Genomic DNA, 22,431 nt, shown 5'->3' with positions numbered 1-22,431 from the left:
TCATAAATGCACTTCCTACTCCAGCAGTTTGAAAAAAAATCTATTTTGCACAGTAGCTATTTTTGCAGCTTTGGAGTAAGATTCTCAAAGAAGGACATTCTTGTTAGAGCAATGCAAAGTTAACACAACTAATAGTGCCTGCCCTGCCACAGAGGGAGGAGATAAACAGCATAGAATGAAAACCTAATGGAGGAAATAACTAGAGTCTTTGGCTTGATGAATGAAATTCCCCATAATGAGTGCCTGCAGTCCAGAATCATCATTAACTTGCACTTTTATAGTGACTTTAGCACAATACAACATTCCCAAAATGTCTCAGAGAGGTGACAAAAGTGCCACTTTTTGGGTGGGGGAGAAAAGAAAAAAAACTACTTAATTGAAAGATTATTGCTTTTTCCACACTTACGTTGTCTGAATGCATTGTAGACATTGATGAGAGTAAAATGATCACCCTCGGGATGTAGAAGAACCCTTCTGCGAATGGCTGCGGCTTCCTCCAAATGCTTGGGTGGCGCAACAAAACACGGAGATGCTGAAGAAAGGATAAATACTCAGGTCATAAGTATGTTTGATGCTCTGCTCTAATAATAATAATCAAAGAGAGAGAGCAACTCTATTTAAATGCCTGGTAATGATTGCTATGACGAATCACCATTGGCAATTATGCATTCGGTTTAGGACCAGACAATTCTGCTTTGAGCACTGACATCCTCCTGTTTTATTTAGAAAAAGTGGCTGGATACTGGTTAACAATTTTAACTAGCAACAGAAGTGTGTCTTTTTGAACCACTTCAATGACTAACAGCAAAGAATCACTACATGTTAAAATAACTGACCAATAACAATTTATATAAATTTATATCAAGCAGGTGGCAATCCTAACAGGTAATGCTGAAGGCTGAAAACGAGACAGAAAAGTTTGTAAAAAGATTGCACACATTCAATTGGTCCCTATTCTGTGGATATGCATTGTCTCTCTTTAAAATATCTAGTCCAATGCCAGACTGGGCAAAAGATGGCCACTATAATTATGTTCTGATTTGCATTGCATTTCAACAGCATCCCCACCAATCCTGCAACTTCCTCCACTTAGAAAGGCAAGTGCGGCAGGTACTTGCAAACATCATCCAAGTTCCCCTCCAAGTCAAACACCATCTTGTTCCTTTGTTGTTACTGGGTCAAAATTCTGGAAATCCCTTCCGAACAGCATTGCGGGGGAATACTATCACCACAAGGACTGTAGTGGTTCAAGAAGTAGGCCTACCAGCTTCTCGAGCAACGAGAGATGGGCAATGAATGCCAGCTTTGTCACTGATGTCTGTATCCAGAGAATTATTATTTTTTAAATTAGCATTCCAAGCTACTTAAAGGATGAAACTTTTGCTGCTGTCCATGCAAGAGAGAATTTGTGTTACTGTTTCTGCACATTTTTGCCATCACAGCATCCTTCCAACCAGTCTCTTCTTTCACCATGTCTGAAATTCTCAGCAGTTATACACCATCTAGCAGCGCAAAAAATTCAATGTGGTGTACAGTCACAGATCATATACCTGCAATTACACAGCACACTGCACTAACCACATCTGCACCCCCACCTCCATTATTTTTCTCAGATCTGGACATTGAAGATGCTCAAGAACAAAATGAGTTTATCATCTGTAAAATTAGCAGGATTGCAAGGTCAGTGTCTACTGCTCACGACTCTCATCAGACTGTGTATGAGGATACTACAGGTCCAATTGAACAGTGCTATCACACCACAAACTGACTCAACTTTTGTTAACTGTCATATTATAAGATGCAATATTATAGTACTGCACTCTTTAAAAATATAGAAGCCTATCTTAAATAAAATGACAGTAGAAATTTGCCCACGTTTGATTTCACTTCCCTCCTGCCATTCCATCTGTGAGAATGGACCATAAATTGTCATTATTCCTTTTGAAAGTGCTGATCTGTAACATTTCCTGTCCTTAAACTTACCACAAAGTGCCTAATATTCAAATCCTACAAGATCCTATTTTGTGTGAACTGTGAAATTCTGTAAGGTAAGATGATTCACAGGAGCGTTATCAGAAAAATTCAACAGAGCAAGAGAAGATCTCAGGACAGGTGGCCAAAAGTTTGGCCAAAGAGGTCAGTTTAAAGGAGCATCCTCAAGAAGGAGTGTGGTATAGACGTGGAGAGGTTTAGCAAGGGAATTCTAGAGCTTAGGGCCTTGACAGTGGAAGACATAGCCACCAACTGTGGAGTGAAGGGATTTGGGTATACACATGAGGCCAGTCTTGGAGGACACAGAGTTCTCAGAGGGTTGTAATGCTAGAGAAGATGAGAGAGATAGGGAGGAGTGAATCCATTGAGGGATTTGACACACAGAATTCAAAATTGAGACATTATTGGACTGAAGCAGAAAAGGATGCATATGACAGATGTAAGGTAAATAACTGAGGGGAAGTGAAAAGACAAATAAGAGAATCAAAGTGCGAGTATGAGAAGAGACCAGCAGCTAACAGAAAAGGAAATCCAAAAGTCTTCTCTAGGCATATAAATGTAAAAGGATGGCAAAAGGAGGAGTGCAGCCAATTAGGGACCTAAAAGGGTATTTAAGGGGGATGGATAAGGTACTAAATGCGTATTTTGCATCTCTTTTTACCAAGGAAGATGATATTGCCCAAGTCATAGTGAAAGAGCAGGTAGTTGAGACACTTGATAGGCTAAAAATTGATAAAGAGGAGGTATTAGAAAGGCTATCTGTACTTAAAGTTGATAAGTCACCAGCACCGGATAAGATGCATCAAAGGATACAGAGGGAGGTAAGGGTGGAAACTGCAGAGGCAGTGGCCATAATTTTCCAAACCTCCTTAGATACATGGGTGGTGCCAGAGGATTGGAGAATTGGAAATGTTACAGCCTTGTTCAAAAACAGGTGCAAGGATAAGCCCAGCAACTACAGGCCAATTAATTTAACCGTGGTGGTACGAAAGTTTTTAGAAATGATAATTTAGATCAAAATTGTCACTTGGGCAAGTGTAGATTAATTAAGGAAAGCCAGCATGGATTTGTTAACAGCAAATTGTGTTTAACTAACTTGCTTGAATTTTTTGATGAGGTAACAGAGGGTTGATGAGGGTAATGCAGTTGATGTGGTGTACATGGACTTCCAAAAGATATTTGATACAGTGCAAACATTAGAGGCTTGTGAGCAAAGTTTGAGCTCATGAAATAAAAGGAACAGTAGCAGCATGGTTATGAAATTGGCTGAGTGACAGGGAACAGAGAGTAGTGGTGAATGGTTGGTTTTCGGACTGGAAGGAGATTAATAGTGGGGTTCCCCAAGGGTCAGTGTTAGGACCCCTGATATTCTGATGTATATTAATGACCTAGACTTGTTGTATAGGGTACAATTTCAAAATCTACACACGACACAAAACTTGGAAATAAATATGAGGAGGATAGTCTTAAACTTCAAAAGGACATAGGCTGGCGAAATGGATGGACAAGTGGCAGGCGAAATTTAATGCAAATTTGGTAAGAAGAGCAGAAGCAGTATAAAATAAAGGGTGCAATTCTAAAGGGGGTGCATAAGCAGAAGGACCTGGGGGCATATGTGTACAAATCATTGAGAGGTCAGGTTGAGAGCGTGGTTAATAAAGCATATGTGATCCCAGGCTTTATACATAGGGACAAAGAGTACAAAAGCAAGGAAGTTATGATAAACCTGTATAAAACACTGGTTTGGCCTCAAGTAGAGTACTGTGTCCAGTTCTGGCCACTGCACTTTAGGAAGGATGTGAAGGCATTTGAGAGGGTACAGTCAAGATTCACGAGAATAGCTCCAGAACTTCAGTGACATGGATAGATTGGAGAAGCTGGAGCAGTTCGCCTCGGAGAAAAGATTGAGAAGAATCTGAGATAGAGGTGTTCAAAATCATGAGGGGTCTGGACAGAGTAAATAAGAGTAGAAAGGGAGAAACTGTTCCCATTGATGGAAGGATTGAGAACCAGAGGCGACTGGCAAAAGAAGTAATGTGACATGAAAAAAAACTTTTTTTTTTTTTAAACACAGCGACTGGTTAGGATCTGGAATGCATTGCCTGAGAGTGTGGTGAAAGCAGATTCAATCCTGGCTTTCAAAAGAGAAAGTGATAATTATCTGAAAAGAAAAAAAGTTTCAGGGCTATGGGGAAAGGCAGGGGAGTGAGAATAGGGGAGATGAACTTGCAGAGAGCTGGCACAGACACTACAGACGAATGGCCTCCATCTGTGCTGTAATTATTCTATGATTCTATGACTGGCAGCCAATGTAAGTTAGTGAGCACAGAGGTGAACAGGATTTTTTGCGAGTTAGGATACCGGCAGCACAGATTCAGATGAGCTCAAGTAGTTAGAAGATGGGAGGCTAGCCAGAGAGTCATAGAGTTATACAGGACAGAAACAGGCCCTTCGGCCCATTGTGTCCGTGATGGCCATCAAGCAACTAACTATTCTAATCCCATTTTCCAGCACTTGGCCCGTAGCCTTGCGCCAGATGAGAGAGAATTGGAATAGTTGAGCCTAGAGGTAGCAAATGATGAGGGTTTCAGCAGCAGATGGGCTGAGGCAGGGGCAGAGACAGATGATACTATGGAGGTGGAAGGAGATGGAGATAGAATTGGTGATGGAGAGGACACAGAGTCAGAAAGTTCAACTCAGGGTCAAAGAGAACACCAAGGTTATGAACAGTCTGGTTCAGGCTCAGACAGTGTGCAGAGTGGGGGATGGAATTGGTGGCTAGGGAAAGGGACTGTGGCAAGCTCTATTGTGTAGCGTTTAAAACATACATGAATAAAATTAACCTGCAACACCCACCTCCGCACCACCAGCCCCCCCCCCCCCCCCCACCCCGTGCCATAGCTGCAATGTACAAGTTTACCGCACCATTCCTTCACATGCGACCTCAAAGTTGTAGGAAACCAGAAGGGAAGACTGTAAATATTGAATTTATAAAAACGTCCCCCCTTCAGTACTTCTGCTTTTTTTTTTTGCAAGAAACAAAGTAGATGCAAGAAATCTCTGCTGCAAATACCACAGTATTTTTACATTTGAAATCAAATTAGTCCAGAAATTCCAACTGAGTTGCAGTGGCTAGAAGTGAGGTTGGATGGGAATTCTTCCTCACAGATAATCATATCAAAATACGAGGACCCAGGTCATATGCATAAAAGGTACAGAACCCCACCGCATGTCATTTTACAGCATTTCCAGGACAAGGGTGTTAAGACATGACCAGTACTTCAGAGGTGAGGTGGGGTAGGGTGGGGGTGGGGGTGGGGACCTGCCCGCAGAGGAAAAATTGAGTCACATGTCTGTTCCAGAAATGAAAATTATGGGGTTAGACTTTTTTTTTATCCACATGATAAAAGTCTAGCTTTAAAAGCTGGTGCAATATTGAACAAACAGTAAGTAGATATCTGAGACAAATAGCTTGGAAGTTCTGTTCCCTTTTTGGCATATAAATCTCACAATCAGGGCAGAAAGGGTAGTTGTCAGCATGGGAATGAGGAAGGAAACTGGTGTAGGACCAATGTTCAAACATGTGAAAATATCCTGATGGGGCCAACCCTCTCCGCCACGTAAGGAAGAACCCAAGTGTGACCAAAAAGCCAATATCCAATAACTACTGATCGATTGCAATTAAGAATATGGCAATTTGACTGAGGAGCACAATGGGACTCCTGACTCAAATTGTCCTCGACTGCCACACCCCCAACTCCCCCACCTCTGAAATACTGATCATATTTTAGGACTGTTGTCCTGGAAATGCTGTAAAATGACATGAGGGGGTCTGCACCTTTTATGCCTATGACTCAGGTCCCCATATTTAGAGATGGTTATCTCTGTGGGAAGAATTCACATCCAACCTCACTTCTGGCCACACTGCAGCCCAATTGGAATTTCTGGGCTGATTTTATTTAAAGTGTAAAAATACTGCGGTATTGGCAGCAGAGCTTTCTTCATCTACTTTGTTCCTTGCCCAAAAAAAAGCATCACTGAAGCGGAAAGGTTTTTATAAATTCAATATTTACAGTCTTCCCTTCTGGCCTACTACAGCTTGGAAGTCACATGTGAAACTCAAACATTGCTATTTCCTCAGTCCGTAAATGGTTATCTGACACACTGGCACGCACAATACCATAAAAATAAATTACTTGTTCCTACCCACCTTCGAAAGATCATAGGAAAATCTAAAAAAAATTGCACTTTACATAAAAGAAAAATTAAAAGCATGCCTTTACTTGCTAGCTCACCAAATACAAAAATGCACATCAACCACAACTACTATTCTCCTTTACATCCCATTATTATGATCAGTGCTCCCATGAACTTTCTTATGCACAAACAGCTTCTAACACAAGGCATCTTGCATGCCCTTGTTTTGCAAGAAATATTGGAAACTTCAACACAAGCTAATTAGTCATTTACAGCACAGGCGGCCATTCAGCTCATTGAGTCTCTGCCGTCTCTCCGTAAAGCAATCCAACCAGTCCCATTTCCCTGCTCTATTCCCATAGCCTTGCATGTTTATTTCCTTTAAGTGCCCATCCAATTTTTTTTGAAATCATTGTCTCCTCTTCCACCATCCTCGTAGGCAGTGTTCCAGGTTATTACCACTTGCTGCGTAAATAAGTTCTTCCTCACATCCCTCCTGCATCTCTTGCCCAAAACCCTAGCATCCGTGTCCCCGAGATCTTGTACCATCAGCTAATGGGAATTTCAAGACCTCAAAACTGTGAAATCTCCTACCTTTTGCAGACTTTCCTCTCTTACAAGCTGAAGGTTTTTAAAACCCAATCTTGCAACCACTTAAATCACAACAACCTGACTCATCTCATCTTTATTCTTTTTTACCTGCTCTGGGGAGTCTTAACCCGTCACTTCAATGTTTCTCAAAAAAAAAGGACCAGAAAGAACATAAATGTGATTTATTGGTAAGTTTCATTTAGAACTAAAACTAGGAAAGCATCTTCACTCAAAACCTATGATTCTGTGATTCTAAATGTTTGAAATAATTTACTCTTGTTGAGGTGCTGGGGGCTGCTGTTAGCTGCGTAACTACCCAACTTTTGGGAGAAAGTGGGAAAAAGGAATAAAACTGGAGACTGAATTACTTTCACCAATAGTCACTTAGCATTAGAGGAATGTTGTAGGATGGAATGCTAGGTATGAGAAAAAAGCCGAGAGCAGGAATTCAGAATATATTTGATAATAAATCATGCAAAACTTATACTCCTTCACATGAGACAGATACCTCTTTAGTTATTTTAAAATGTGCAATATTCAATTAACCAGAGAACATATTACTCATAGATAGGATTTAATGTGTATTTAAAAGTGAATGTCAGTCTGACTGTAGGTGTAAGAAGGGTGTGTTGATAAATGCACTCTATCTCTGTATACCACTTCCTTCAACCCACAACCACCTGGATTGTAAAATTATTTCCAACATATTTCTTCTAACTGAACAATGGGAAAGCCAAAGTGATAATTTTTGTCCTCACCCATAAATTCCACTCCCTTGCCACTGACTGTATCCTCTTCTCAGCCATCTGCTCAGCTGAACTAGACAGTGTGAATCTTGATGGCCAGTTCATCCCTGAACTGAACTTCAAAGCCCACTTCCTATCCACAACATTGCCTGCATTCTGCTTCACTCCACTGCTGCTGAAAGCCTTAGCCAGACTTTTGTCATCTCTATGCTCTATTTCTCCAACATCCTACATGATGGCTTCACACCTTCTATAAACTCCAACTCGATCAACACTCAACTGCCTGCATTCTGTCCTGTTCATCTGTCACTTCCATCCCTGCTGACCTATACTGGCTCCTTGCCCACCAAAACACTGAAGGAAAAATCCTTGTCTGTAAATCATTCCTTGGCCTCAGTCTAACCTATCATTCCAACTTTCTAAAGCTTCACATCCCTTAGTGCATCTTTCTGGCTCTGCACTTTTGTTCATCAGCCTCTCCTTTCCATCTTTAGTGGCAGAGCCAATTCTGAGGTGCGACTCTACAGAATTCCATTCATAAACCTGTGCCATTTCCCTTACCACCTTAGGAAACTTTTTCATCCAAGCTTGTGACCTCTTCTAAATCCTGTATGATGATTTGTCCAATCCCTCTATTCAGAGTCATAAACTCAGGAAGGGGCCATTCAGCCCATCGAGTCCATGTCAGCTCTATTGTAGAGCAATCCAGTCAGCCCTATTCCCCCGCTATGTCCCTAAAGACCTGAAGTTTACTTTCCTCAAATGCCCATCTAAGTTCCTTTTCAAATCATTTATCGTCTCCACTTCCACCACCCTCGTAGGCTTTGTAAAAAGGTTCTTCCTCAGATTCCCCCTGCATCTCTTGCCCAAAAATTTCAATCTGTGTTCCCTAGTCCTTGTACTATCTTTTCTTTGTCTAACTTATCTAAGCCTGTCATAATCTTGTACACCTCTATCAAATCTCCTCTCAATCTCCTTTGCTCCAAGGAGAACAACCCCAGCTTTTCCAACCTAACCTTGTAGCTAAGATTCCCCATCCCTGGAACCATTATGGTAAATCTCTTCTGCACCGTCTCAAGGACTCTCACATCCCTCCTAACATGTGGTGACCAGAACTGGATGCAATACTCGAGTTGGGGCCTAACCAGAGCTTTATAAAGGTTCAGCATACCTTTATTTATGAAGCCCAAGATCCCATGTGCTTTCCTTCCTAACTATTCTCTCAATATGTCCTGCCACCTTCAAAGATCTATGTACATAAACCCCCAGGCCCCTCTGCCCTTGCACACTCTTCAGAACTGTGCCATTAAGTCTATATTGCCTCTCCCTATCACTTCTGCCAAAAAGCATCACCTCACACTTCTCAGTATTAAATGCCATTTGCCACTGTCTGCCCATTCTGCTAGCCTATGTCTTGCTGCAGGTGATTCGTTTCATCCTCACTGTCGCCACAACTTCAAATTTTGAATCATCGGCAAATTTTGAAATTTTACTCTGTATTCCAACATCCTACTCAATTATTTATATATATTACATATACAAGAAGAGCAGTATTCCTAGCACTGACCCTTGGGGCACACCACTGTCTACCGTGCTCTATTTGAAAACCAACCATTTAGCAGGATTTGCTGTTTTCTGTCCTTAAGCCAATTTTTTTTATCCAAGCTGACACTGACCCTCCTATTCCATGAGCCTCAATGTTGTTAACCAGCCTTTCATATGGTACTTTGTCAAAAGATTTCTTAAAAAACATAGACAACATCCACTGTATTCCCTTCATCAACTTTCGCTGTTACTTCAACAAAAAATTCAATTAGATTAGTCAAGCATGATCTTCCTTTTACAAATTGATGCTGCCTCTCCTGATTAACTCAAACCTCTCCAAGTGCCTGTTGATTTTTCCTTGATTATTATTTCTAAAACTTTACCCACCACTGATGTTAAACTGGCCAGACTGTCTTTGCTAGGAATGTACTTATACCCTTTCTTGAATAAAGGTGTCACATTTGCCACTATTCAATCCTCTGGCACCTCCCCCCATACCTAGGAAAGATTGGAAGATTGTGGCAAGCCCTTCCGCTATCTCCATCCCCACTTCCGTTAGCAACCTGGGATGCAAGCCATCCAGACCAGGCGACTTATTTAGTCTAAGCATAGCCAGCCTTTCCAGTACATCCTGCCCATCAATTTTCACCCCATCCATTACTTCTACCATCTCCTTTACTACTGACATTTTGTCAGCATCCTTGCCTTAGTAAACACCGATACAAAGTACTCATTAAGTATTCCAGCCTTGCCCTGCGTCTCTCAACATATATCACCCTTTGTCCTTACTAGGCCCCATCCTGCCTCTTACTACCTGCTTACTATTTATATGCCGGTAGAAGATTTTTGGGTTACCTTTTATGTTAACTGCCATTCTATTCTCATATTCTCCCTTTGCCAGTCTATTTTCCTCTTCATATCCCCTCTCAACGTATTGCGTTTGGTCTGATTCTCACTTAAAGAAATCATGCACCCTCCTTTTTTGTTTTATTATATCCTCTATATCCCTTGTTATCCACAGAGTCCTGGCTTTGGTTCCCCAGCCTTTCGGCCTTGTTGGAATGTACCTAGCCTGTACCTGAAACATTCCCTCCTTAAAGATCACCCATTGTTCGACTACTACTTTTCCTGTCAGTATTTAATTCCACTTTATCCTGGCTAGATCCCTCATCCCCTTGAATGTTAGCTCTCTTCCAATTTAGAAGTTCTACTTTAAATTGTTCCTTGCTCTTCACCATTACTAATCTAAACCGTAAGAGATGATGATCACTCCTACCCTCTACATCTCTGTGATTTCCCTGCATATTTGTTCCTCTATCTCTCTCTCACTATTTGGAGGCCTGAAGAGTACACCCAGTAGTGTGATCAAACTGTTTTAGTTTCTCAACTCTCAAGGACATCCTTTCTTTCAAACACTACAATGTCTTGCCTAGTCAATACTGCCACCCTACCGTCCCTTTTTCCTTCCCTATCTTTTCTGAACACTTTGTATTCTTGAACATTCAAGCGGCAGTCCTCTAAAATTTTTTAAACCCATTTTTGTCATTGCCACTACATCATATTCCCACAGTTATTTTGGCTTATAGCTCACCAATCTTATTACATAGATGCATCCTATTCCTTCCATCTACTTTTCTCTCCCCATATGTAAAGGTACTCGACAATCAAGTTTTTGCTTAAACACTTCCATGAAAAACCATTTTCCCACTTCCACCTTAACGGACTAAGAAAAAGATAGCTTAACCTGTATCTTATAGTCAAAAGAATTATATTGCAAATGGTACAGATGAAGGCAAGGAGAGAAAGCACCTCAATGATCTGAACAAATGACATATTCAGTGGGTTGTCTTGTGCAGTCGTCATTTGTTTGAGATGGGCACATTAATCCTAAGCATTCAGGTGGAGGCATTGTTACAGATAACATACGCACAGAAATAAAAACAGAAAATGCTGGAAACACTCAGCAGGCTGGGCAGCATCTGTGGAGAGAGAAACCGAGTCAACATTTCAGGTCTGTGACCTTTCATCAGAACTGCCAAATGGTTTCAGTATTTTCTGTTTTTATTTTTGTGTGCACGCGTTATCTTTTGTTTCTTTGCTTGCCCCATTACCACTCCCTTTTGGCTTTGCACCATGAACCTTTGGTCTCCTAACCCCACCCAATCACAGACCTTCCCTTTCGACCTTCTTCTCACCCTGCCCCCTTTCACTTGCTAAAAATCTACATTTCTAACTTTTCTCAGTTATGAAGAAGTGTCATTGAGCTAAAACATTAACTCTCTCCACAGATGCTGTCAGACCTGCTGAGTATTTCCAGATTTATTTATTTATTTTATGATTTATTTCAGATTTCAAATATCTGCAATATTTTGCTTTTCGGTCCACAAACATGAGCTTTTGTGAGTAAGTGATCACAGAAAAATTGAATTACTGCTGTGATTAGGCTGAAGTAGGTATTGTCTTGCAGAATGGCAGGAGTGGAAGACTGATGGATATTGTTGCTGACCTCGCTTAAAAAAAATACACATCACAGAACATATTTAAATGCCTTAAAAATAGTAAATACAATCCACCTACGAAGGAAACAGCATGCCCCATTGAGTTATGTGTAGATTTATTACTCTTATTACCAGAATTGCTCTAATAGAGAAAAGAGAACAAGACAATATTGGATAAAGGCAGAACTTGAAATATTTCCAAACTATTTTAAAAACAAATTATTTCTCACCTATTACCATCGCCGCAATTGTTAACATCTCATTCACACAATCAAATTCACAGGATGCAAGAAGAGCTTTGGCAAGTTGAGGATCTAGTGGGAATTCAGACATAATAATTCCAACTTCCGACAGGTTCCCATCATCATCCAGAGCAGCCAAATAATCTAGGTCCTCCAGTGCCTGCATGAGTGCCTCTGGGGCTGAGGAAAGATAGACAGAAATTACTGCTTTGCGGGTTTTTTGTATTATTACAGTTGCCAAGTGGAGGTAATTGCACCTGGGAGCAACTCACAAAACTGAGGTTGGTGGCTGCTCAGAGTACAATTACACCCAAAGTATGATGCAAACACATAATTCAGACCTTTCCCAGAACTAACTCTACAGTGCAGCCATCCAACTGAAATAGTGACTTGTTGGGCTCCACATTTGATCGTTATTCATGAATAGCACAAAAGAAAGACTTGAGGGAAGACTTACAAGAATTGTATTTTATGACTGACCATTAAGGCCTTATAGCCCTTCCTGTTCAAATAATTTGCGTTTTTCACAAATTTTCACAAATTCACAAAATTTTTCGGGAGCAGCGTGTGAGCGAGTGAGCAGCTGGGAAAGTCCGTTTGAAAGTAAATTTAATTTCCTTTTGTTTTTCAGCGGAGGCCAGGGGGCTGCTGGGGGGCTGCTGGGTAAGTAAAACACTATATATTTGGGCGGTTTCTGAACCCGAGACACCACACTTGTAGTGTCTCCCACCCGCCCTCCTCCTCTAACCAAAAAAAAAGGACTCGGTGGGGTGTTTATAAGGTAAGGCTTTTTCGATTTCTCTGGTTTTATTGTGATTGGTAAAAACTTTTCGTTCCTTTTTCATTTAACTAAGTTTAAACTTAAGATTAAAAATGGCAGGAGATCTCAGACCCGTATCATGCTCCTCTTGCTCAATGTGGGAGCTCAGGGACATGGCTGATGACCCTGACTGCTTCACGTGCAGGAAGTGTGTCCAGCTGCAGCTCTTGTTAGACCGCATGACGGCTCTCGAGCTGCGGATGGACTCACTTTGGAGCATGCGCGATGCTGAGGAGGTCGTGGATAGCACGTTTAGTGAATTGGTCACACCGCAGATTAGGATTGCTGAGGGAGAAAGGGAATGGGTGACCAAAAGGCAGAGAAAGAGCAGGAAGGCAGCGCAGGAGTCCCCTGCGGTCATCTCCCTCCAAAACAAGTATACCGTTTTGGATACTGTTGAGGGAGATGGCTCACCAGGGGAAGGCAGCAGTAGCCAGGTCCATGGCACCGTGGCTGGCTCTGCTGTTCCGAAGGGCGGGAAAAAGAGTGGAAGGGCTATAGTCGTAGGGGATTCGATTGTAAGGGGAGTAGATAGGCGGTTCTGTGGTCGAAAACGAGGCTCCCGAATGGTATGTTGCCTCTCAGGTGCACGGGTCAGGGACGTCTCAGATCGGCTGCAGAACATTCTAAAGGGGGAGGGTGAACAGCCAGTTGTCATTGTGCACATAGGCACTAATGATATAGGTAAAAAACGGGATGAGGTCCGACATGCAGAGTTTAGGGAGTTAGGAGCCAAGTTAAAAAGTAGGACCTCAAAGGTAGTAATCTCAGGATTACTACCAGTGCCACGTGATAGTCAGAGTAAAAATGAAAGAATAGTCAGGATGAATGCGTGGCTTGAGAGATGGTGCAGGAAGGAGGGGTTCAGATTTTTGGGACATTGGGACCGGTTCTGGGGGAGGTGGGACTATTACAAATTGGACGGTCTACACCTGGGCCGGACTGGAACCAATGTCCTTGGAGGTGCTTTTGCTAACGCTGTTGGGGAGGGTTTAAACTAATGTGGCAGGGGGATGGGAACCAATTGAGGTCAGTTGACAGTAAGGAGGTAGTAACAAAAGCCTGTAAGGAACTAGATAATGAAGTCAGTGTGACTAAGGGGAAGAGCAGGCAGGGAGCAGATGATGAATATAAAGGGACTGGTGGTCTGAGGTGCATTTGTTTTAATGCAAGAAGTGTAGTAGGTAAGGCAGATGAACTTAGGGCTTGGATTAGTACCTGGGAGTATGATGTTATTGCTATTACTGAGACTTGGTTGAGGGAAGTGCATGATTGGCAACTAAATATCCCAGGATATCGATGCTTCAGGCGGGATAGAGAGGGAGGTAAAAGGGGTGGAGGAGTTGCATTACTGGTCAAAGAGGATATCATAGCTGTGCTGAAGGAGGGCACTATGGAGGACTCGAGCAGTGAGGCAATATGGACAGAACTCAGAAATAGGAAGGGTGCGGTAACAATGTTGGGGCTGTACTACAGGCCTCCCAACAGCGAGCGTGAGATAGAGGTACAAATATGTAAACAGATTATGGAAAGATGTAGGAGCAACAGGGTGGTGGTGATAGGAGATTTTAATTTTCCCAACATTGACTGGGATTCGCTTAGTGTTAGAGGTCCAGATGGAGCAGAATTTGTAAGGAGCATCCAGGAGGGTTTTCTAGATCAGTATGTAAATAGTCCAACTCGGGAAGGGGCCATACTGGACCTGGTGTTGGGGAATGAGCCCGGCCAGGTTGTTGAAGTTTCAGTAGGGGACTACTTTGGGAATAGTGATCACAATTCCGTAAGCTTTAAAATACTCATGGACAAAGACGAGAGTGGTCCAAAAGGGAGAGTGCTAAATTGGGGGAAGGCCAACTACACCAAAATTCGGCAGGAGCTGGGAAATGTAGATTGGGAGCAGCTGTTTGAAGGTAAATCCACATGTGATATGTGGGAGGCTTTTAAAGAGAGGTTGATTAGCGTGCAGGAGAGACATGTTCCTGTGAAAATGAGGGATAGAAATGGCAAGATTAGGGAACCATGGATGACAGGTGAAATTGTGAGACTAGCTAAGAGGAAAAAGGAAGCATACATAAGGTCTAGGCGGCTGATGAAAGACGAAGCTTTGAAAGAATATCGGGAATGTAGGACCAATCTGAAACGAGGAATTAAGAGGGCTAAAAGGGGTCATGAAATATCTTTAGCAAACAGGGTTAAGGAAAATCCCAAAGCCTTTTATTCATATATAAGGAGAAAGAGGGTAACTAGAGAAAGGATTGGCCCACTAAAGGACAAAGGAGGAAAGTTATGCTTGGACTCAGAGAAAATGGGTGAGATTCTAAACGAGTACTTTGCATCAGTATTCACCGAGGAGAGGGACATGACGGATGTTGAGGTTAGGAACAGATGTTTGATTACTCTAGGTCAAGTCGGCATAAGGAGGGAGGAAGTGTTGGGTATTCTAAAGGGCATTAAGGTGGACAAGTCCCCAGGTCCGGATGGGATCTATCCCAGGTTACTGAGGGAAGCGAGAGAGGAAATAGCTGGGGCCTTAACAGATATCTTTGCAGCATCCTTAAACACGGGTGAGGTCCCGGAGGACTGGAGAATTGCTAATGTTGTCTCCTTGTTTAAGAAGGGTAGCAGGGATAATCCAGGTAATTATAGACCGGTGAGCCTGACGTCAGTGGTAGGGAAGCTGCTGGAGAAGATACTGAGGGATAGGATCTATTCCCATTTGGAAGAAAATGGGCTCATCAGTGATAGGCAACATGGTTTTGTGCAGGGAAGGTCATGTCTTACCAACTTAATAGAATTCTTTGAGGAAGTGACAAAGTTGATTGATGAGGGAAGGGCTGTCGATGTCATATACATGGACTTCAGTAAGGCGTTTGATAAGGTTCCCCATGGCAGGCTGATGGAGAAAGTGAAGGCGCTTGGGGTCCAAGGTGTACTAGCTAGATGGATAAAGAACTGGCTGGGCAACAGGAGACAGAGAGTAGCAGTAGAAGGGAGTTTCTCAAAATGGAGACGTGTGACCAGTGGTGTTCCACAGGGATCCGTGCTGGGACCACTGTTGTTTGTGATATACATTAATGATTTGGAGGAAAGTATAGGTGGACTGATTAGCAAATTTGCAGACGACACTAAGATTGGTGGAGTAGCAGATAGTGAAGGGGACTGTCAGAGAATACAGCAGAATATAGATAGATTGGAGAGTTGGGCAGAGAAATGGCAGATGGAGTTCAATCAGGGCAAATGCGAGGTGATGCATTTTGGAAGATCCAATTCAAGAGTGAACTATACAGTAAATGGAAAAGTCCTGGGGAAAATTGATGTCCAGAGAGATTTGGGTGTTCAGGTCCACTGTTCCCTGAAGGTGGCAACGCAGGTAAATAGAGTGGTCAAGAAGGCATACGGCATGCTTTCCTTCATCGGACGGGGCATTGAGTACAAGAGTTGGCAGGTCATGTTACAGTTGTATAGGACTTTGGTTCGGCCACATTTGGAATACTGCGTACAGTTCTGGTCGCCACATTATCAAAAGGATGTGGATGCTTTGGAGAGGGTGCAGAGGAGGTTCACCAGGATGTTGCCTGGTATGGAGGCCGCTAGCTATGAAGAGAGGTTGAGCAGATTAGGATTATTTTCATTAGAAAGACGGAGGTTGAGGGGGGACCTGATTGAGGTGTACAAAATCATGAGAGGTATAGACAGGGTGGATAGCAAGAGGCTTTTTCCCAGAGTGGGGGTTTCAATTACTAGAGGACACGAGTTCAAAGTGAAAGGGGAAAAGTTTAGGGGGGATATGCGTGGAAAGTTCTTTACGCAGAGGGTGGTGGGCACCTGGAACGCATTGCCAGCGGAGGTGGTAGATGCGGGCACGATGGAGTCTTTTAAGATGTATCTTGACAGATACATGAATGGGCAGGAAGAAAAGAGATACAGAACCTTAGAAAATAGGCGACATGTTTAGAGAGAGGATCTGGATCGGCGCAGGCTTGGAGGGCCGAAGGGCCTGTTCCTGTGCTGTAATTATCTTTGTTCTTTGTTCAGATGGGGTTAACCAGTTGGCATTTTTTCCCCAAATATTTAACACCTCTTTTCAAAGCTATTATAGATTCTGTTGCCACCAATCCATTCCACATTGTACAACCTTATGTATCAAAAACTCTTCTAGTCTATCTCTTTGCTCTTTTGGTGATGATCTTAAATCGATGTCCTCTTATTACTAACTCAATGACCATTGGATTCGATTTTTCCTATTTATTTTACCAAAACACTTTGTAATTCTGAATTACGAATCTTAACCATCTCTGTCCCAGCTAAAATAACCAGTTTCTCTCCTCTCATAACTAAACCCTCTCATCCCTGGGATCCTCAGCAAATTCCTTTCTTGCTTGCTTCATTAGAATTAGAATTAGAATATTACAGCGCAGTACAGGCCCTTCGGCCCTCGATGTTGCGCCGATCATCTGACCTACACTATTCCATTTACATCCATATGTCTATCCAATGACCACTTAAATGCCCTTAAAGTTGGCAAGTCTACTACTGTTGCAGGCAGGGCGTTCCACGCCCCTACTACTCTCTGCGTAAAGAAACTACCTCTGACATCTGTCCTATATCTTTCACCCCTCAACTTAAAGCTATGTCCCCTCGTGTTTGCCATCCTCATCCGAGGAAAAAGACTCTCACTATCCACCCTATCTAACCCTCTGATTATCTTGTATGTCTCTATTAAGTCACCTCTCCTCCTCCTTCTCTCTAACGAAAACAACCCCAAGTCCCTCAGCCTTTCCTCGTAAGACCTTCCTTCCATACCAGGCAACATCCTAGTAAATCTCCTCTGCACCCTTTCCAAAGCTTCCACATCCTTCCTATAATGCGGTGACCAGAACTGCACGCAATACTCCAGGTGCGGCCTCACCAGAGTTTTGTACAGCTGCATCATGACCCCGTGGCTCTGAAACTCGATCCCCCTACTAATAAAGGCTAACACACCATATGCCTTCTTAACAGCCCTATTAACCTGGGTAGCAACTTTCAGGGATTTATGTACCTGGATACCAAGATCTCTCTGCTCATCTACACTACCAAGAATCTTCCCATTAGCCCAGTACTCTGCATTGCTGTTACTCCTTCCAAAGTGAATCACCTCACACTTCTCCGCATTAAACTCCATTTGCCATCTCTCAGCCCAGCTCTGCAGCCTATCTATGTCCCTCTGTACCCTACAACACCCTTCGACACTATCCACAACTCCACCGACCTTCGTGTCATCCGCAAATTTACTAACCCACCCTTCTACACCCTCATCCAGGTCGTTTATAAAAATGACAAACAGCAGTGGCCCCAAAACAGAACCTTGCGGTACACCACTAGTAACTAAACTCCAGGATGAACATTTGCCATCAACCACCACCCTCTGTCTTCTTTCTTCTTTCAGCTAGTCTCAACATCTTTCCAAAATTGTATACAATAGAAGAGACTTTATCCTCTCAGTTCTCCAGGTATACATTGGGAGTGCAAAACAGGAAACAGCAGTCCAGCCCATGACATTACATCCATTTAAATTAATGGACACAAAATGATGGGCTGGAAGTGTGTTGCTCCCCAAAATGCACCCTGAGCATCTGATAACACTAAGGTAAAAAAGTTCCCTTACAGCCTAAGTACATCCAATAATTTGTTTAGGTTTACCACTACCTCTTTGCTTTTGTACTCTGTACCCGATTTATAAAACCTGGAATCTACTGTTCTATTTTTACAGCATTCCCCACTTGCCATCATATAATCAAAAATATGTCCATCTGATCCCAGCTGTCCACCCCTTAGATCCTGCAGGGGTAAAATATTTTGGGACTACAATAGCATCCGGTTAAAACAAACAGGTACTATATAAACTTATATGGCATCAAAGTTGAAGACAACATCCCATCTGCAACACCATGATGACCTTTCAGTGGTAAGAACATGGTTTTCTTAGAACAAATGAAGCTAGACTATGGTTGGAACTTTATCCCCCGCCCCCGCCGCCCCCCCCCCCCCCACTGCAGGATCAGGCTGGAGACAAGGGGTCTAAATTTGAGTGGGAGGCAGGGGAATGCCGTTCCTGTCGCCTTGCCGCCTCCATTGCAACTTTAAGAGGGACGGCGGCGGCGAGAAGCAGCTACTTAAGGGTATATTACCAGTGGTGGACAGTCGGCTCAGAACCCCCTGGAGGCTGCCCAGTAAAACCTTGTGGACTTGGGGAGGGGGGCCCCTCCTGAATCGGCATCCTGTGCCACAAGGAGGGTCCCCCCCCACAGCTCAACTGCCCCCACTGAAATACATTCACCTCCCCACCGCCACCCTCACCACAACCGATGCCCCCTTGCCTCGCTGGGACCCGCTGACTGTCCCTGGCGAGGCCCCATAAACTTACCCTTTTTCCGGGACCGGCATCCCTCTTGCTCCTCTCGCTGGCTGTAGTCCCTGCAGTGGCCACTGCTCCCAGTGGCGCTGCTGGGACTGAGAGCTGCCAGCCTGCTGATTGGTCGGCAGCTCTTGGACGCGGGACCTCCTGCCTCAGAGTGGTGGAAGTCCCGCCTGAGGCCAATTAAGGGCCTGGGCCGTGTAAAATCATAGCTTGGCTCCCAGGCCTGGCAGAGGCAAGGTCGCCCCCAACTTTTTGGACGGCCTATGTTCTACAATGTGGAGGGTGCTTAATAAGATTTCTTTTCCTCTGTGAGAATAGAGACATTTCTCTCTTTTAAGAAGTTTCACTCCAAGGGTTGATATTATCATAATTAGTAACAATGGCATAGCTTTTGAATTGGCCTATGTGAAGAGATTGAGTAGACAAGGCCTATATTCTGTAGAATTTAGAAGAATGAGAGATGATCTTGAAATATATAACATTCTTGGAGTTTGATAGTGCAGATGCTGGGAGAATGTTTCCCCTGACTGTGTAGTCTACAATCAGAGGCCACAGTCTCAGAACAAGGACTGAGATGAGGAGACATTTCTTAAATTAAAGGTTTGTGGATATTTGGGATCATCTACCTGAGACAGCTGTGGTGCTCAGTTCTTGAATATATTCAAGACAGAGATCGATAGATTTTTGTATGCTAAGGGAATTAAGGGATATAGGGATAATGCAGGAAGGTGGCATTGATCTTCTGATCAGCTATGATCATTTGAATGGCAGAGCAGGCTCAAAGGGCCGAATGGCCTACTCCTGCTCCTATTACTTGTGTTCTGAAGCATTACAGAAACCATAGAATAAAAAATGACTAAGACTGAGTAGCAAGATGCATCTCAAAATTAACAAGTGCATTTCAATAATTATAGAACATAGAACATTACAGCGCAGTACAGGCCCTTCGGCCCTTGATGTTGCGCCGACCTGTGAAACCATCTGACTTACACTATTCCATTTTCATCCATATGTCTATCCAATGACCACTTAAATGCCCTTAAAGTTGGCGAGTCTACTACTGTTGCAGGCAGGGCGTTCCACGCCCCTACTACTCTCTGAGTAAAGAAACTATCCGTAACTTGTTTTTAATACAACTGGATATTTGTTTACCTAAGGATGTATTCTCTGCCAACGTGCAAATCAGACAAAATTCTGCATTGCCTTTACCTGGCCTATCCAAGAAGTCACACTGTCCCATATCTGCAATATCCAGTCTCTTCAGAAGAAGAACCAGGTGACTGAGGTTTGTTTCAGATACTCGTGGTGGTGGAACTTCCAGCATCCCATTGTGGAATGCTTCAGAGTACAAGCGGAAGCACTTCCCTGGAAAAGAAAAGTACATAATGTTTAACAGCTCGCTTAAAAGCCCCTAGTTGCTGAAAAACTGAACTCCAGAAAAAGACAGTGGCACTGCATCACAAAAATATTTGCAGTGTCTCGGTGAGTGGAAAAACAGATTATCTATTCAGCAGGCTAACGTTATGATTAACCCCAGAATTCCAATCAATGGCTGGAATTTTACCGTTGTCGGCGGCTCAGAGTCCGATGAGGCGGAAGCGGGTGAAGAACTCGCTCCCGCTCCGCGCCTCGTTGCCACCAGTATCATGAGCGGGGCAGCCAATTAGCAGCCCTGCGGCGTTTCCGAATGAAAAGGGCGTGACTCTGAGAGGCTTACCTGAAGCAAGGAGGACATTGAGAGGAGACACTGCACATCTGTAAGGGAAAAACAAGGGACTGAGGGTGAAAGGACTGTAGAAGGACTAAAAGTGCCCACCAAGCCAACACTTTGAGAAAAATCAGAAACCCACCAGAACATCATTGCAGGAAAGGAAGGAAAGGAGAAGTTGCCAAATGACATCCCCACTTCTCAGAGGAATCCTTACATGTCCTCCTCCAGGCAGCTGAGGCAAGGCGGGAGGTCCTCTTCCCATCTGACGGAAGGAGGAGGCCTTCCCAAGTCACAAAGAAGGCGTGGCTGGAGGTAGTGGAGATGATCAGCAGCCGAAGAGTTGTTAGGAGGACATGGCTACGGTGCCGCAAGCGGGTCAATGACCTTCTGCGCTCTGCCCAGGTAAGGGGCATTCTGCATTCATCTCATCTTTTACGTGACACGGGAGTGCTGATCACAACTGATCATCCTGATTTTCCCTGCAGGTGAAACACAGCAGCGGCCAGGAAGCATGTCCGGGGCTCATCCTCCTCCTCTGAGGATGAAGAGGGGACCTCTCAGAGCGCAGCGTCACATCCTCGCATTGTACCAAGCGCCAGCTCAGAGACATTCACCTCGGTTGGGATCTATGTCTCCTCGGATTCGTGGTCACAACCTGGCGTTAGCACCGCACAATTGCCGGGCCAGCTGCCAGAAGCAGTACCGGCCGATGTTTCTGACAATCGGAGGACTGTGGGAGGCCAGGCCAGTGCAGAGCCACAAGCTAATGACGAGCCTCTGTTGACATCCATTTGGTGGGAGATGCTGCAAGTGCAGCGTGCGGTGTGTGGAGATCTGGCGAAGTTACCAGAGAATTTGCACGCTATGATTCAGACTTTGGAAATGTCCATCCAGGGCTTGAGTGCCGCACATTCTCTGTCATCTGTCCTTCTTCGTTGACTGATTGGCGGCTGCAATGGAGTGATCCTGGATGCAATGCATAACCTCATAGTGTGAGTGCCTCCTTAGACTAGAGCATTAGAGATCTGACTCTGATGCGCGGGTGACAGTTTGAGGCCGCTCATCCCTCTGAGGTTAGCACAGAGGACCAATTGAGCCTCAGGAGGGCACAGGGGCGGCAGCAGATTTTATTAGGATGCTCCTGATGCATCCTGCGGCCCCTTGTCCCCTCTGCCAGTGACATCAGCACTGCATACTCCCAGGGTGTCACAGGGTGTTCTTGCGACTTCTCAGGGTCACCTTGAGGTGCCGCAGCCTGCACGGTCTTGGGCAGGCAGAGAACACCCGCCATAGTCATTCAGAGCAACAGAGCAGCCTGATCAGCCCCCTGCCTCTGGTGTGGCTGGGGGCGAGGGGTCGTCCACACGCGTGAGCACTCGCAAACATTTCAAAAAATAACACTAACAGCACTCCGGGGTCACTGGTGCAATTTGTAAATATTTATTTGATGTATAACGCACTAAAAGTCATGAAATTTTTCACTTGGCATTTTTACATGTCACAGGTCATTGCTGATGTTGTAGGCGATATGGTTGCTCTGCATGAGAAGGATTATTTGAGAGGTGACACATTTGGGCTGGGTGGTGTTTGATGGAAAGGTGGGCCGGTTCAGATCAGATTTTCCCTTGAAGGTGAGTACGTCTGTCCTTCCAGCTCCTGTCAATGCCTCCTCTCAGACTCAATAGTTTA

General features: G+C 43.9%; 1 protein-coding gene across 2 annotated transcripts in view; it reads right to left on the bottom strand.

The window, feature by feature from the left end:
* Positions 1-22,431, bottom strand: part of LOC137368292 (putative pre-mRNA-splicing factor ATP-dependent RNA helicase DHX32) — a 143,203-nt gene that overhangs the window by 20,781 nt on the left and 99,991 nt on the right. For both annotated transcript variants that reach the window (XM_068028715.1, XM_068028716.1), the window contains exons 7-9: positions 20,241-20,396; positions 11,800-11,991; positions 407-532 (exon numbers count right to left, since the gene is read on the bottom strand). In XM_068028715.1, coding sequence (XP_067884816.1) covers positions 407-532; positions 11,800-11,991; positions 20,241-20,396 — 474 coding nt within the window. The remainder of the gene's footprint in view (positions 1-406; positions 533-11,799; positions 11,992-20,240; positions 20,397-22,431) is intronic.

Source organism: Heterodontus francisci, chromosome 1 (assembly GCF_036365525.1).
Source record: "Heterodontus francisci isolate sHetFra1 chromosome 1, sHetFra1.hap1, whole genome shotgun sequence".
Taxonomy (NCBI): Eukaryota; Metazoa; Chordata; class Chondrichthyes; order Heterodontiformes; family Heterodontidae; genus Heterodontus; species Heterodontus francisci.
Note: the sequence above shows the minus strand (reverse complement) of the source record. Positions and strands in the feature narration are given on the sequence as shown.